The following is a 17,450-nucleotide window of genomic DNA, read 5'->3' as shown; positions in this document are numbered from 1 at the left end:
GAATACCTCATGATAAACTGTAAACCACACTCTCTCAGGCGAGCAGTACCTCGAGACTTCTTTAATATTAGAAATTGTGCACCAGCTCTTATTTACAAAGACACACCTCCCCGCCCCTCGTCTTACCAGACGTAGCTTTTCTGTCCTGCCGATGCCCGGAATACCCAGCCAGCTCTCTAGTATCCGTGTCGTCGTTCAGCCACAACTTGGTGAAACATAAGATAGTATAGATTTTAATGTCACGTTGGTAGGATATTCTTAATCGTAGATCATCCATTTTATTTTCCAGTGATTGCACGATGGCCAATAGTAGGAATGGTAGTGGAAGTTTACTCACTCGCCTATGAATTCTCAGAAGGAAGCCCGACCTCCACCCCCTTTATCTCCGTCTTTTCTTCACACAAATGACGGGGTTTGGGCCTGGTCTCGAGAATGCAGTATATCCTCTACGTCGGATTCGTTAAAGAAAAAATGTTTGTCCAGTTCGAGGCGAGTAATCACTGTTCTGATGTCTAGAACCTCTTTTCGGTCATAAAAGACAGTAGTATTTAAGTATTTAAAGCATACATAAAGCACAAGCTCTTCAAGGTGAAGTTGAACGCACCATGTAGACAGCGTTGCGGAGGAGTACATACTACGCACATTATGCCTTCACTTCAGCTTCCTTTGATTCACCGTTTTCTGTTTTTTTGTTTCCACTTGTTCCTCCTCATCACCTGGGCGCTTCACAGGGTGGTCAACCTCCTCAATCAGCTGGGCACTTCACAGGGTGGTCAACCTCCTCAATCAGCTGGGCACTTCACAGGGTGGTCAACTTCCTCATCACAGCTTCTTCTGCATCCTTAGTTTGCATCCAGTCCCTCTCCATCCTCCTCTTCCTTCTCACCCTCAGGGGTTTCTTCAGAACCATCTGCACAATTGGTCTTCCTCTCTGCACCATTTGTGTGTGTTCCATTGCTGTTGGCTGGTGCGTCCCGACTGCCATTATCCTTCTCCTCCACCTCTCCTTTCCTCTCTTTGAGCTCCTTTTCTGAAATCTCGGTGGTTGTGGTCGTGTCTACTGCGGTATCAGCCATATTTAGTTTAATATAAGGGTATAATATGTTTCAGAAATAAATACAGTGTTTGATGCCTCTTCTTAGTCTTCTTGTCTGCTTCTTCAACAACAGCTTCATCTTCTCTGCCTCTTCAACAACAGCTTCATCTTCTCTGCCTCTTCAACAACAGCTTCATCTGTTTCTCTTTTCTTCGCCTTCTCTTATCATCCCCATAGTGTTCCACACCTTATCCAGTTCTCCTCTCTTCTTTTACTTCCTCCACATCTCTGTTCACTCCTGTACTGCCCAGCTGAAATAGAGGAGAGAGACTGTAAACATACTACAGCATCATTCTGCAGCATAATGCAGGAAAATCACATTTAAAAATAATAATTTTAACAGCAAATGACAGTTAACATTGTTGTTTGGCATTACTGTTATGTCAATTTAAATGAACTACTCTATCATAGTGTATAATAAATAAGTAAATATATGCATGTCAGGGGTTATGAAAACCCCTCTAACAGCTCTGTCATATCACAACATTAAAAACTAGCAAGTCTCAATTTGAAGGTCAAACAGATGACAAAGTATTGCACTTCAAAGTCTAAAACATAGGCTGATTCATTGCACTTAATTCTCCCCTACCTCGAGATCTCCGCTGGACAGAAGCACACAGTTGAGTCGTGGCTTCAGATACACCTGAAAGGGAGACGAAGAGAAAGAACCTCAAACTTTTACTGAACACAATTATTCAAAAACTGTGTAGGAGGCTTCACTAATGATGGATTATGTAGCTGGCTTCAAGTGTGCGGAGAGTGTAAGTGTGTGTGTGTGTGTGTGTGTGTGTGTACCTTGTTCCGTAGAGAGTGGTCCTCCAGGCTGTGTACCCTCAGAATGTGGTCCAAACCACAAGAAGCCACCAGAGAGAAGGGTGGAACTGAAGCCCCCACACCCCTCCTGCCAGCCCCTATAAACACCCACACACTCTAGGCCTGCAGCGAATGGAGAGGACAAAAGGAGGAGGAGGGGTTAGAGAAAAAAAATAAGAGACTGTGGTCGAGGGGAGAGGATCTCACAGAACACAAAGGCATGCAACATGCACTCGCACACACAAAAAGCTTAAATCGGACTATCAGAAGATAATTGTTTTGCCTGTAGCAGCAATAATTAAGTTTACACAGAAGCTTCAAAGAGTACATATAGCAAATGCATCTCTAATGTAGCACAATGGCAAATACAGTTGAAGTTGGAAGTTTACATACACTTAGGTTGGAGTCATTAAAACTCGTTTTTCAACCACTCCACAAATTTATTTTTAACAAACTATAGTTTTGGCAAGTCGGTTAGGACATCTACTTTGTGCATGACACAAGTAATTTTTCCCAAAACATTTTGGACAGATGATTTCACTGTATCACAATTCCAGTGTGTCAGAAGTTTACATACACTAAGTTGACTGTGCCTTTAAACAGCTTAGAAAATTCCAGAAAATGATGTCATGGCGTTAGAAGCTTCTGATAGGCGTATTGAAATAATTTGAGTCAATTGGAGATGTACCTGTGGATATATTTCAAGGCCTACCTTCAAACTCCGTGCGTCTTTGCTTGACATCATGGGAAACTCAAAAGAAATCAGCTAAGACCTCAGAAAAATAATTGTAGACCACAAGTCTGGTTCATACTTGGGAGCACTTTCCAAATGCCTGAAAGTACTACGTTCATCTGTACAAACAATAGTACGTAAGTATAAACACCATGAGACCACGCAGCCGTCATACCGCACAGGAAGGAGATGAGATTAACGTACTTGTGCGAAAAGTGCTAAATCAATCCCAGAACAACAGCAAAGGACCTTGTGAAGATGCTGGAAGAAACCGGTACAGAAGTATCTATATCCACAATAAAACGAGTCCTTTATCAACATAACCTGAAAGGCCGCTCAGCAAGGAAGAAGCCACTGCTCCAAAACCGCCAGAAAAAAAGCCAGACTACGGTTTGCAACTGCACATGGGGACAAAGATTGTACTTTGCAGATAAATGTCCTCTGGTCTGATGAAATAAATATAGAACTGTTTGGCCAAAATGACCATCGTTATGTTTGGAGGAAAAAGGGTGAGGCTTGCAAGCCAAGGAACACCATCCCAACCATGAAGCACGTGGGTGGCAGCATCATGTAGTGGGGGTGCTTTGCTGCTGGAGGGACTGGTGCACTTCACAAAATAGATGGCATCATGAGGCAGGAACATTGTGTGGATATATTGAAGCAACATCTCAAGACATCAGTCAGGAAGTTAAAGCTTGGTCGCAAATGGGTCTTCCAAATGGACAGTTTGGGGGGGGTACTCCCCAAACTGCCTCTCCCTGGATCATACACTCACACCTAACTATTAAATCAGTAAAAAAATAGGTTGCCTTTGTTACATTGTTAGATGGATGAATAAGAAAAAGAGACGCGAGTCAAGTTAAGAAGTTTAATGGTTTTAATAGCAATGATACAAACCATACATCAGGGTACTTGAACTTGACCAATTAAGTGATAATGCCCGAGGAGCCGGTGTTTGGAGGATATATTGGCACGGGTATTGTTAAGCTCAAGACAAAGTCCAGGGCATTATCACTTTTATACAATGGTTTACCAACATACTCAAATTATGACTGACATATTTTCATTAAAAACATTATTTTGATGAATTTATTCATACTATTTCATCCTTCCACAAGACAGAGTCCCGGGTTGCTACCCAAGCCGGCTGGTGGTTCGTTCTGTCGGTTGCTAGACTCGAACCAGTCGTTCAGTCTTTTTGTTCTGTATCTATGGATGTGACCCTGTCGTTCATTCTAAATGTTCCATTTCTATACTGGCTGGCAATGTTCTTATCCCTTGCTTGCTAGCTAGCCAACTACTGCTAACTTACAGTCACATCAAACATTGCAGACAAAATAATAACAGTAGCTGCATTGGCATAAGCTGTTTTCTAGTAACATTTATTTGGATACATCCATAACAATGAGCTAATGAGGCGCAATTTCGCCTGGCATAGAAAATGTGCTCTCTCCTCAGGACACTGTTGTTCAGAGGAGCTAGTCAACAACACAGCTAACACAATCACTTCAAAAGGAGATGCTTTTTATAGTGGAGATCAAGTTTATAAGTTGCTTGGTTTGGCTGATGTGACAGTGGATTACGAAGTCAGATGGAACAGAGTAAATAGACTTCATAGATTTAGCCGGTGGTAACTTGTGGAATAGACACTTGCTGGAATGCGGTTTTAACCAATCAACATTCAGTATGTTGGGGTAGCAGGGTAGCCTAGTGGTTAGAGCATTGGACTAAAGGTTGTAAGTTCAAATCCCCAAGCTGACAAGGTACACAATCTGTTGTTCTGCCCCTGAACAGGCAGTTAACCCACTGTTCCTAGGCCGTCATTGAAAATAAGAATTTGTTCTTAACTGACTTGCCTAGTAAAATAAAGGTAAAATAAAAAAAATTGAACCACCCGTTGTATAATATGAATGAACCTTTTACAGGACAGTTTCATCCCCCCAAAATGTACTGAGCTGAGCCAAACCCAGTGTGCCAAAATGTACTGCGCTGGCCTGGATGCGTATCTAACAAAAATGCGTCAAACTCCTGATGAATGTATCGTTTGAGTACAGGGAAAGACTCCAAGGCTGGCTGAGAAGACCAGCAGACCCAGTCTAAGAACAGGGCTTGTACAGGGAAAGACAGACCTGGTGTTGACCTGTGCAGGTGTCCATCTTGTCTGAGTCTGCGATGAAGGCCATGTCTCTAACCCACTCTGGCACCCGCAGGTCCAGCCAGTCATTACGCACCTGCAGCATAAAGAAGCTGTGTCAACGCACCCAACACCGAAACATAACATACTATGTAGACAGTCCCACTGTAATTCCTTGAAATGTAGTTGTTAGACTCTTTACATTCTTGGAGGCAAAGACCGGTGTTTCAGGTCTCTCCGGATCCCAGGTCATTCTCTTTCCCTCCTGTAGCCACTTGGTTGCGCCACTAGGGATTCTGTTGCATCCGACAAACATTCTTCACAATATTTATTCCAACCTAGATATAGGGACAGGGGTTATGTTCAAGAAAATGTCAGTCAACGTCAATCATTCATAAGTATATAGTATCCATCTGCAATGTAACAACCTCTAGGAAGCCTGAGTGGTATTCTGGCAAAATCAATCAAATGTTATTTATAAAGCCTTTTTTACATCAGCAGATGTCACAAAGTGCTGTACAGAAACCCAGCCTAAAACACCAAACAGCAAGCACTGCAGATGTAGAAGCACAGTACAGGAGTTGTTGTTCATTCACTTTGTCTGTATTGTCCTCCTTCCAGACCCTCAGCAGTCCTGTCTCCACACACATTGATCAGAAAACGCAGAGACATACAGGGAGAGTCGCCCAGTGTCTACATCAGGATCCTCAACACATGACCACAGAGCTGCTAGTGTGTATTGACAGTGTGCATGAACAACAGCTCCTGTATCGTGTTATGACCAGTGTCTTTATCTACACAACTATACCGGTCTGTGGCGGCGAGTCCTGTGAACCTGCCCTGGTTGCTCTCCCCACACTGTCTGGTCTCAGTAATGATGCCCTCCTCTGTGCTGAACCTCTTCACTGTGCCATTCACAGACCCCACCTAGAACTGACAAGACAGGTAAGTAAACACAATAGCCCAACAACCACAATGCAAACATTCAGACCTATGTGCACTCTAAACACATCAATGACCAACAGATCAGACATCATCAAGGGCTCCATTGCCCCCCCCATGGTCATCATTCCTAAAACAATCTGTGACGCATTAGGGAACGGTACTGTCAAGCTAGGGAAGTTAGCTAGCAAACACGTGGGCTGCTAGATAGCTAGCTCTAACAAATAGCACACACAACAAAATGACAGCATGGCTAATTTACTGAGTTATATCATGTTTACCTTTTCAATAGCCCTGTTTCTGATCCAACCCATACTGAACAAACTTGACTTATGTCTTCCATGAACAAGAAAGAAAATATTGTCACGAAAACAACAACTAATGTTCTAACACGTTATTGCGTGTCCAAAATGTCATCCGTAGGGATACGCTACTCACCGGAATTCTGTTACGACCTACATTTTCATATATAAAATATGCAGCAGATGGTGCTCTTGAGCTTTACATTTTATATCAGTCCAAGCAATCCAAAATCCACAGACATTATTGCACACAAATAATATTAGTCACTGATATATTTAAGGGCCATACAGTACATACATATCGTGCAGAGGAAGAAAAAAAACACAAGACACCAACAAAGAACAAATTCATTTTTGTTGTTTCTACATTTTGTACCATTTCATTACTTCATTTTCAAAATGTGTTTTTGTTTAATTTCCTTGTTGTATGATGTTTCTTTTCACATTTTCACATTTGTAATCGTTGAGGTAGAGTAGGGGACAGGCAGAGGAGAAAGTGGCTAATCAATCTGAGGAGAGTTTATGAGTCTTCAGGTCACCCTGGGGGATTTACCAGAGACTAGGTGTTGGGACAGATTTAGTGGGTGACAAAAGATGGGCCAGGGATGGGGATTACGGGGAAACAGCATGGGCACTTTAAAATCAAAAGCCAAAGATTTGTGGGAATTAAAAAAGTGTGGAAATCCTCCCAAGAGAAGAGGGCCAGAGAGACTGACAATGTCAGGGTATAAAGGGATGAGGGTGAAAACAGCAGGACCACAGAAAGAGAGAGGTAGCTTGGAGAGAACAGAGAAGGGAGGGAAAGAAAGTAACAGAAATAATCCCATCATTACAAGAAAAGAGTGAAAGCCTTTTCATCTTTCTCGAAAGGACTGAAGAATAGGACACCAGTGTCAAATGACAAAGGGGAAGAAGGAGTGAGAGCGAGAGAGAGCAAGAGATGAAGAGAGAGAAGGAGACAAAGAGAGAGCGAGAAAGAGAGAGCGAGAAAGAGAGACAAAGGGAGAGCGAGCGAGAAAGGGAGCAGAGGGAGGGATAGATAGAGACAAACAAGGGGAGCTGACAAAAAAGATTCAAAGCTTGCCCTGCCCCCTCATCCATATCTGGGGAACAAGGGAATACGGCAACAGATACAAGCCAGGGAGAGAGGGACCAAGAGAGAGAGAGAGAGACTGTTGAATGAACTTGGCCATTATATTCTAGGGAGATACAAACATTGCTTTATCAGACAGTCAGAAAGAGAAGAAGAGACTGAGGAGAACAGAAGATGAGGGAGAGTCTTTCTTCAAAATCGTTCCATTCTTTTTTTTAGAGGAAGAAAAGAGAAAGCATAAGGGGGAGTTTTGGAGCGAGAGAAGCGAAAGAGGAGGGGGGGACGAGATAAATAATTAATTAACTTAGACTTTTAAGGGCTGTGGAGATGTTTTTCCTTTCTTGAGAAAAATAATCGTACCAAAATAACAAAAAAACATCTTAACATCTGACATAATTGATTCTCTAAATGTAGTTTTTTCACCCTGCAAGTGAGCACCGAAACGCATATGAGTGAAGAAATCTCATGGACGCGACTGAGATGGATAGAGAAAGGCAAGACAGAACATTCTGACATGGTGTCAACCCATATTGACAGAGACAAAGTGTGGAGAGGAAGAAGTGGGATATTCAGTGACAGACGCATCTACCCCCAGACACAGGTACACTCTGATCAATATTAAGATCAATCAAAATATCCATTGTCATCATCACAGATGATACATCGTTCATCAGTCTTTATTGCTTCTAGACTTCAGCATTTATATTCTACTCTATACATTACAACACCATTTATAAAATCATTTCAAGCTTTTATTGTTAAAGTGATCATTTGATTGTAAGCTAATAATCTTCGCTAATTTTGTTATTCTAAATGATCACTAATAGCTATCATTGTACGAATATTTGTTTAATTGTACATGTATGAATTGCTGTTCTTGGACGAAAAGGAAAATCCTTCCTCTTTACATGAATGGAAAATTATTATATGACTCTAAAAGTATAAACAGTCATCTGTTTCTTAACAGCATATCTGCTCTGTTTAAAACCATTGAAATATCAGAATTGAATAAAAAACATATCTTCTGAATAATATCTAATACCATTTACCACCATTTTTTCTATTACAGATGTTTAATAACAATTATATTGTTCTTGAAATATGTGCCATCTTCAGTGGCAAAGTGGACATTATAAAAGGGAGAGGGGACAGACACGTTAAGTGCACAAAAATTCCTGTCTGTCAGAATCAGAGGCTGGGGCCAGAGGAGAGAGCATTGCTCAGCTGTAGCTGTTCTCCCTGAACAACTGTGCCTGTCGACCGCTTTACAAAGTCTATGTGTGGAAAGCCTTTGCACAGTGAAGGAGAAAAGCTTTTGCACAGGCACATGAAAAGGGAAGAGGAACTCAAGAAGGACCAACTGTGTAACCTAGATAAGCTGAAATAGAAAGACCACAGCAGACTGGAGAGCAGGGCAGGATTTCTTTCTTCCAGAACTTCTACTCCTCACTTGGACAATAAGGGCTCTCAATACAACTTGAGAGGGAGGACAGTCAGAGTGTCAGGGGGAGGGAGAGAGGAAGAACAGACAATAACCTCCTGAGAGAAAGGAGGGATAGTAGTCTGCAATAGAGAGAGGAGGGGAAGTTCCCCCTCTCTCGACCCATCTCATCGTCAGGCTGGCTGGTGCAGCCACGGCGTTCACCTTCGCAGCCTTCTGCTACATGCTCACCTTAGTGCTGTGTGCTGCACTCATCTTCTTCGTCATCTGGCAGGTGAGTTGAGCTCACACACACACTCACTCACTTAAACCATGTGTTTAGGCTCTGGGTGATGGTGATTCTCACCTAAACCATGTTTTTAGACTCTGGGTGATGGTGATTCTCACCTAAACCATGTTTTTAGACTCTGGGTGATGGTGATTCTCACCTAAACCATGTTTTTAGACTCTGGGTGATGGTGATTCTCACCAAAACCATGTTTTTAAACTGGGGGATGGTGGTTCAGCAACATTCTCTTGTGTGCATTGTAACTCATACCTTAAATAAAGAATTGGTTGGTCTGTAACCAAGGTGAAATAATCGAAGAAATATATATAATTCCAGGTCAAATCAAATCAAATCAAATTTATTTATATAGCCCTTCGTACATCAGCTGATATCTCAAAGTGCTGTACAGAAACCCAGCCTAAAACCCCAAACAGCAAGCAATGCAGGTGTAGAAGCACGGTGGCTAGGAAAAACTCCCTAGAAAGGCCAAAACCTAGGAAGAAACCTAGAGAGGAACCAGGCTATGTGGGGTGGCCAGTCCTCTTCTGGCTGTGCCGGGTGGAGATTATAACAGAATGACAGGTGATGACTAATAGTAGAATGAGACAATACAATAAGTGTAGCGTAGCCATTGGTTGGTGTGAATGTGTGTCCATGTGCCCATGTGTGACTCATTATTTTTGTTATTTATATCAGTACTGTAGGTCTGTGTGTGTGTGGGTTTGGTGTGTGTGTGTGAGACACCCAAAACCGGAAGTCTATTATTAATATGAGCTAGTCTCCCGATGGGCTCCCGAGTGGCGCAGCGGTCTAAGGCACTGCACCTCAGTGCTAGAGGAGTCACTATAGACCCTGGTTCCATTCCAGGCTGTATCACAACTGTCCATGATTGGGAGTCCCATAGGTCGGTGCACAATTGGCCCAGCATCGTCTGCGTTTGGCCGGAGCAGGCCGTCATTGTTAATAAGAATTCTTTCTTAACTGGCTTGCTAGTTAAATAAAAGGTTAAACAAATAAAAAATAATCCTGTAAGTGTTCAATTGGGTTGAGACCTGGTGACACACACACACACACACACACGTTCCTTTGACATCCCTCTTTCAAAGTCACTGAGATCTCTTCTTCTAGACATGGTAGCCAAAATAATGGGCAACTGGGCATTTAAAAGAAAGCAGGAACCACACCTTTGTGGAAGCACCTGCTTTCAATATACTTTGTATCCCTCATTAACCCGTGTTTCCTTTATTTTGGCAGTTACCTGTATATTTGTGTACCAGCTTACTGACTACAGAATGATTAATGGAATTTGTACAGGCGTCAATGGAGACCTCTGCACAATCAGTATTCTGCATGTCTAAAGCCTCAGACACAGACTGCACAATAGCCAGAGACCATCTCTCTCAGCTGTAGCCTTCTATCTAGGGCAGGGATAGGTAACCCTTTACCTGGAGAGTTGCAGGCACTGCAGGATTTTGTTCCAACTAGGCACCACACCTGACCAACTGAGCTAATTGATCAGTTCAGTGATTGCCTAAATTCAACACACCTGGTTTTCCAGGTTAAATAAAACAAACATGAAGTGCCTGCGTCTCTCCAGGACCAAGTTTGCCTACCTCCCTAGACGGAGACATTGTTCATTTGAAATTCAACACAGCATTATCACATCAATACAAAAGACTGGCTTGAAATAACTAAAGTATTGACTCATGAATTGACTAGTGGGTGAGAATGCATTGCAAATGAGTCAGTCAATGTGTGAGTCTGTGAGAGAGATGGGGGAGGGAAAGAGTCTGTCTGTCTCTGTGTGTGAAGAGAAGGTGAAAAGGGGGAGAGTGAGAGTGTGTGTATGTGTCAGCAACGAACCATGTTATTGAGAATGCTTATTAAATTATAATTTTGTTCCACCCCTTCCCCCCCATCTGCCTCCATCCATGGTCCCCCCCCATCTCTGTGTGGCTCTCAACCAATGACACAGCTTGTTCACTTTTATAGTAACCATGGTGCCCGCTAAGGGATCATCGGATCACCATGGAAACTGCATCTGTTTACAACAGAGAAGAGCATGAAACAGAGAAGGGGGAGTGACATAGATCGATAAAGGTACTGTTGAGAGTAAAAGACAGATGTGGAGATGGTGATTGGTCTCTGATAGGGAAAGATGGATGTCACAGGGAGAGAAGAACGTTGAGAGGCGGAAAGGGATGCTTAGATGGAGATCTCAGAGAGCGAGAAAGAGAGAGTCAGAGTATGTGAAAGGTGCAAAAGGGTGAGTGGAGGTATGGGGATGGAAAACTGAAGATAAGAAATATTGAGGAAAAAAAACAAGCTAAAAAGGTATGTGATTGGTTTGAATGAGAATAACACAGTGAAAGAACACATTTAGATATATCCAACGGCAGAAAGTTTACCCACATACACTGTACATGTCTTTTTAGATTATTGCGTTTGACGAGCTGCGCACAGACTTCAAGAACCCAATCGATCAGAGCAACCCCACCAGAGCGGTAAGGCCCCATGCCTTATGAGAGGGATTGGAATTCTGTGAAGTGTGATCCAGTTCTATCCGTGTCCACCTACAGTCACTGCCACTCAGCTGTGAAGAGCAGAGCACCGTAGACAGACAGGCACACATAGACCATGGACACTTATTCAAATAGAACATTTTTGTTTATTTTGATTGGTTTATTTATCATTTTTTATCTAAAGCATTTACTCAATGTAACGTACCTTCTATTTTGCCAAGTATATTTTTGCAATATTGTACACAAGAACATTCTGAAACAGAGCCAACACCAAGGAAGTGCGATTATTACTTTTGTGAGGGTGTTTGCCAAAAATATTAGCTAGATATCTGACTCTCCTTTCTCTATGTTCACTCTTCAGAGGGAAAGAATTCTGAATATTGAAAGAATCTGCAACTTGCTGCGGAAGGTGAGTGAGTGGCTCCCAGCCCATGTATACACACACACACACACACACACACACACACACACACACACACACACACACACACACACACACACACACACACACACACACACACACACACACACACACACACACACACACACACCTAGTGGTGGTGTGGAGGATGAGAGTGACAGAAGGGCACCAGAGAACCTTGAAAAAATATATATGCATCTATTTTGAGGACTGAGATCGATTGATTCACATCTCCCCTCCTTCCTGTAGCCCACCTCCTCAATCTCGTTCACTCTCTCAAACTCACAACAATCACACACCAGCCTGGTCTCATAGACTAGATATAACATAATAATGTAAATCCGAGACACTCAAATTAGTATTATATGTTGCGTTTGATATGTTAAGTGATGGAAAAGTACCCAATTGTCATACTTGAGAAAGTATACCTTAATAGAAAGTTGCTCAAGTACAAGTCAGCCGGTAAAATACTACTTCAGTAAAAGTCTAAAAGTATTTTGTTTTAAATATACTTAAGTATCAAAAGTAAATGTAATTGCTAAAATATACTTAAGTATAAATCATTTAAAATTCCTTATATTAAGCAAAGCAGACGGCACCATTTTCTTGCTTTTCAAATGTATGGACAGCCAGGAGCGCACTCCCACACTCAGACATTATTTACAAAATACGCATTTGTGTTTAGTGAGTCCACCAGGCCAGAGGCAGTAGGGATGACTACGTGTTTCTTGATTATATTCTTGAATTTAACCATTTTCCTGTCCTGCTAAGCATTCAAAATGTAACTTTTGGTTGGTAACTTTGACTGCTTAATACTTTTGAGCAACTTTGCAATTACTTAGCATGTTATCTAACCCTCTACCTAACCATAACCCTACCCATAACCTTTTTATCTAACCCATCCCCTAACCCTAACCTTAACCTTAACCCCTAACCCTAACACCTAGCCTAGCTAACATTAGCCAGCTAGCTAATGTTAGCCACTTAGCCACCTAGCTAGAATTAGTAACATATCATACATTTGGCAAATTCGTAACATTTTGTACAAAATGGGTGATGGAAATCCACAAATGAATACATACCATACGAAACGTAACATATCATAGTAAATGTAGCGTCTCGGATTTACGTACATAATAATACAAAAGGCTCTGAGACCAGGTTGCGCACACACTATAATTAACTGGCTTTCCATACTGCCACCCGCCCTCATTCCCTCTGTCAGTGTTAATGGGCAAGCTATAGAGCCAATGAGGGGAGATTGAAGGAGGGAACACCTGCAGGCCTGCATTCTTTTCAGAAAATCATAACTAAACTCTATCACTCTCATTCATATGAAAATTGCAGCTTTTTCAAAGCAATTTGTCCTGAAGTGTTAATGATAATGACAGAGTTTGCATTTGTGTGGCCATATGCACCCTAACGGTCTGTATTATTCCTAGCTGGTGGTGCCAGAATACTCCATCCATGGACTGTTCTGCCTGATGTTCATGTGTGCTGGAGAGTGGGTCACCCTGGGCCTAAACATCCCCCTGCTCTTCTACCATCTTTGGAGGTACACAACACAACCAATTTCCAGCATTCTATCACAAGGCTTTTTAGTTGTATCTGTTGTAAGAAAGCTCTCTCTCGTCAGGTTTTTCCATCGGCCAGCAGATGGGTCAGAGGTCATGTATGATCCTGTCAGTGTGATGAATTCTGACATCCTGAACTACTGTCAGAAGGAGTCTTGGTGTAAGCTGGGCTTCTACCTGCTCTCCTTCTTCTACTACCTGTACAGGTGAGGTCCTATTAATAAAGCCATCTCTCATCAGTCCAGCCGGTTCATTGGTGAACGTTGATCTGTACGAATGGGAGCCTCCTCTTCTTGCTGCACAATAACCACTGTCAGTTGTTACTGCTTGGCAATATCACATTCCTTCTAACACTGGTGTCCTCCTGTTCTCTTTTCTGCCTCTCTCTCTGTCCTTGACAGTATGGTCTATGCCTTGGTGAGTTTCTAAACACAGTATAGAAGGCCAAGAGGAGATTGAAAGACAGAGAAAGAGAACGACTAAGACCGGGTGATGTCACTCACCCCTCTTTCTCACCACCCATTACTCCATCATCACAGACCATGATTTGCTCTCCTCAAATCTTTGGATGGAGGGACGAACCTTGGAGGACATTGTGAGGAAATAAGGCAAAGCAAAGAGACGTTGTTGCACCTGCTCAAGACTGCAATCCATCTAGAAGAGGAGGAGCAGACATAGAAGAGCCACAAAGGAGGAGGAATGAAACAAAGAAGAGAAAGAGGGAACACATCTCAACTAGTATACGTGTTGCCTTGATCTGACCACTTCTTAGAGCCTGCAGGTCTCCTCTGCTATTCTGAGTATTACAGTCACTCAACTGTGAGTTTATAAACTTTGTGTTGCCTAAGTCCTAAAGTATATGTTGCAGATTCATATCCTTCCATTCCAATAAACCTTTTTAGAAAAGAGAATACAAAATGCACAAAATGTATTTAGTTCTTCTACCGATTTGGTATTTCAATAATTCAGTAGTTGTGGTAGATAATTTTCTGAGGATATGAATAGTTGTTTCATCAGATAAATACACCATTCAATGCTACTATTTCGAACCAGCGTGATGGTAATTGTGTTATTCAAAAATATAAAATGTATGAACTCATAAATTACATGCGATGGACATAAGCTTCTGTGAAGGATCGCGGACACCCCGGAGTGGTGTTTGAGTCTAGGTCCATTCCAGTCAAGGCACTATCTCCCAGATCCCAGTCCCCACCCAGGGAAAACAGGCACATTTCATTCCAACACAAAATTATTCAGGATTGAAATGGATATTTTGACTCTGGGTGACTTGGAACTTGGGTGTTTAAGTATTCTGTGTTTGTCTGTTCTGTTCTAGGCAGGAAGGGCTGATTTCACCAATACTTTCCAAAGAGCTCTGCGCTCCGTGATTCTAGATCACGGAAACCTCATTCAAGAAAAGCAATTTTAAATTCACAACAACAGCAATGTGATCATAGCCTAGGAGAGATGACTGTACGTGGGATCGTATTTCCTCTGTGGAATAATACTGTGTAACACAAGTAGCAGACGAGGCTGCTGAAGATGATGATAGATCGGTCTGCTGTGATGACTATGTCAAGCGCAGTAAACCTTCTCACATAGAACACTATGGTTGGACTTACATAACTGTTCTTACTCAAGTGTTACAGTGAATGTTGGCAGACACTTGACTCTTGGTTCATTTCAAAGCCGTGACTTAGCTGGTGCTGCCCTCATCATCATGTAACCATAGCTCTGTGTGTAGCTCACTGATAATGATCACACTGTGTAATTTAAAACTCATTAGAGAAATGAGTCGTACTGGAACTTGAAAAATACTGTGTGATCATTTATTTACCATAAACTGATCATAATTGTAGTAATTAATTGTGTACGACAAGTCCGATAGGGTTCATGTTGGCATCTGAACACAGCGCCCTGCATTATAGTGGAGCCACTCACATTTGAGTAATGTGTCAATGTTGTTCAGCTAGGTTTCTTGTGCCAAGACATACAGTATGTTCTGTTCATCATGACAGTTCCCTCCAAAACAGAACAACCCTTCAACCCTGACAACAATGTGAGTAAATCACAGACAGTCGCTAAAGCACAAAACAGGGGGGTCACAAAGGAGAGGAAATATAGCTAGGTTGACCATCAATGAATGTCATAATGCAGTTTATCAGAATGAATGAATTAATATACAGTATATTGAAGAATAAGTATTTGATACTATCTTTTACACATCTCTCATCACTGTATGCTATATTTGTTGGTGTGCTAGTTTGTATTCATTATAATACAATATGATATACAGTACACACAGCAATTCACATATTCTAATAAAATAGCAATGTGTTACAATATTGTGTGGTACAACTATTATGTTACTATATACAGTACCAGTCAAAAGTTTGGACACACCTACTCATTCAAGGGTTTCTTTATTTTTACTATTTTCGATATTGTGGAATAATAGTGAAGACATCAAAACTATCAAACAACACATATGGAATTACATAGTAGCCAAAACAGTGTTAAACAAATCAAAATAGATTTTATATTTGAGATTCTTCAAAGTAGCCACCTTTTGCCTTGATGACAGTTTTGCACATTCTTGGCATTCTCTCAACCAGCTTCATGAGGGAGTCACCTGGAATGCATTTCAATTAACAGGTGTGCCTTGTTAAAATTTAATTAGTGGAATTCCCTTCCTTCTTAATGCATTTGAGCCAATCATTTGTGTTGTGACAAGGTAGGGGTAGTATACAGAAGATAGCCCTATTTGGTAAAAGACTAAGTATTATGTGCCATATTATGGCACGAACAGCTCAAATAAGAAAAGAGAAACGACAGTCCATCATTACTTTGAGACATGAAGTTCAGTCAATTTCAAGAACTTTGAAAGTTTATTCAAGTGCAGTCGCAAAAACCATCCAGGGCTATGATGAAACTGGCTCTCATAAGGACCGCCACAGGAATGGAAGACCCAGAGTTACCTCTGCTGCATAAGATAAGTTCATTAGAGTTACCAGCCTCAGAAATTGCAGCCCAAATAAATGCTTCACAGAGTTCAAGTAACAGACACATCTCAAAGTCAACTGTTCAGAGGAGAACGCGTGAATCAGGCCTTCATCAAATCAAAGTTTATTTGTCACGTGCGCCAAATACAACAGGTGTTACAGTGAAATGCTTACTTACAGGTTCTAACCAATAGTGCAAAAAAAGGTATTAGGTGAACAATAGGTAAGTAAAGAAATAAAACAACAGTAAAAAGATAGGCTATATACAGTAGCGAGGCTATAAAAGTAGCGAGGCTACATACAGACATGGGTTAGTCAGGCTGATTGAGTTAGTATGTAGATATGGTTTAGGTGACTATGCATATATGATGAACAGAGAGTAGCAGTAGCGTAAAAGAGGGTTTGGCAGATGGCGGGACACAATGCATATAGCCAAGTTAGCCAATGTGCGGGAGCACTGGTTGGTCGGCCCAATTGAGGTAGTATGTACATGAATGTTTAGTTAAAGTGACTATGCATATATGATAAACAGAGAGTAGCATCCGTGTAAAAAGAGGGGTTGGGACACACACACAATGCAAATAGCCTGGGTAGCCATGTGATTACCTGTTCAGGAGTCTTATGGCTTGGGGGTAAAAACTGTTGTGAAGCCTTTTTGTCCTAGACTTGGCACTCCGGTACCGCTTGCCATGCGGTAGTAGAGAGAACAGTCTATGACTGGGGTGGCTGGGGTATTTGATATTTTTAAGGTCTTCCTGACACCGCCTGGTTTTACAGGTCCTGGATGGCAGGTAGCTTAGCCCCAGTGATGTACTGGCCCGTACGCACTACCCTCTGTAGTGCCTTCATGGTCAAACTTCTGCAAAGAATCCACTACTAAAATACAACAATAATAAGAAGAGACTTGCTTGGGCCAAGAAACACAAGTAATGGACATTAGACCGGTGGAAATCTGTCCTTTGGTCTCATGAGTCCACATTTTAGATTTTTGGTTCCAACCGGCATATCTTTGTGAGACACAGAGTAGGTGAACGGATGATCTCTGCATGTGTAATTCTCACTGTGAAGCATGGAGGAGGAGGTGTGGGGGTATGGAGGTGCTTTGCTGG

The 17,450-nt window shown here is 41.8% G+C and overlaps 1 protein-coding gene, 1 long non-coding RNA gene and 1 pseudogene across 2 annotated transcripts; 1 reads left to right on the top strand and 2 right to left on the bottom strand.

The window, feature by feature from the left end:
- Nucleotides 1–949: 949 nt before the first annotated feature.
- On the bottom strand, nucleotides 950–3,969 carry LOC112228169 (annotated as a pseudogene).
- Nucleotides 3,970–4,428: 459 nt separating this feature from the next.
- Nucleotides 4,429–6,174, bottom strand: LOC112228825. The gene is made up of 4 exons (XR_002950091.2): nucleotides 6,000–6,174; nucleotides 5,585–5,709; nucleotides 4,979–5,114; nucleotides 4,429–4,873 (listed from the first exon to the last, which is right to left on the bottom strand). It is a non-coding gene; the product is annotated as an uncharacterized LOC112228825 (long non-coding RNA).
- An 854-nt stretch (nucleotides 6,175–7,028) lies between these two features.
- On the top strand, nucleotides 7,029–15,674 carry LOC112228826 (protein cornichon homolog 2). The gene is made up of 7 exons (XM_024394499.2): nucleotides 7,029–7,714; nucleotides 8,183–8,828; nucleotides 11,258–11,326; nucleotides 11,706–11,753; nucleotides 13,208–13,320; nucleotides 13,402–13,545; nucleotides 13,741–15,674. The coding sequence occupies exons 2-7, from the start codon at nucleotides 8,778–8,780 to the stop codon at nucleotides 13,766–13,768; spliced, it is 453 nt and encodes a 150-aa protein (XP_024250267.1). The 5' UTR covers nucleotides 7,029–7,714; nucleotides 8,183–8,777; the 3' UTR covers nucleotides 13,769–15,674.
- Nucleotides 15,675–17,450: the final 1,776 nt, after the last annotated feature.

This window comes from Oncorhynchus tshawytscha, linkage group LG30 (genome assembly GCF_018296145.1).
Source record: "Oncorhynchus tshawytscha isolate Ot180627B linkage group LG30, Otsh_v2.0, whole genome shotgun sequence".
In the NCBI taxonomy this organism is placed as follows: Eukaryota; Metazoa; Chordata; class Actinopteri; order Salmoniformes; family Salmonidae; genus Oncorhynchus; species Oncorhynchus tshawytscha.
Note: the sequence above shows the minus strand (reverse complement) of the source record. Positions and strands in the feature narration are given on the sequence as shown.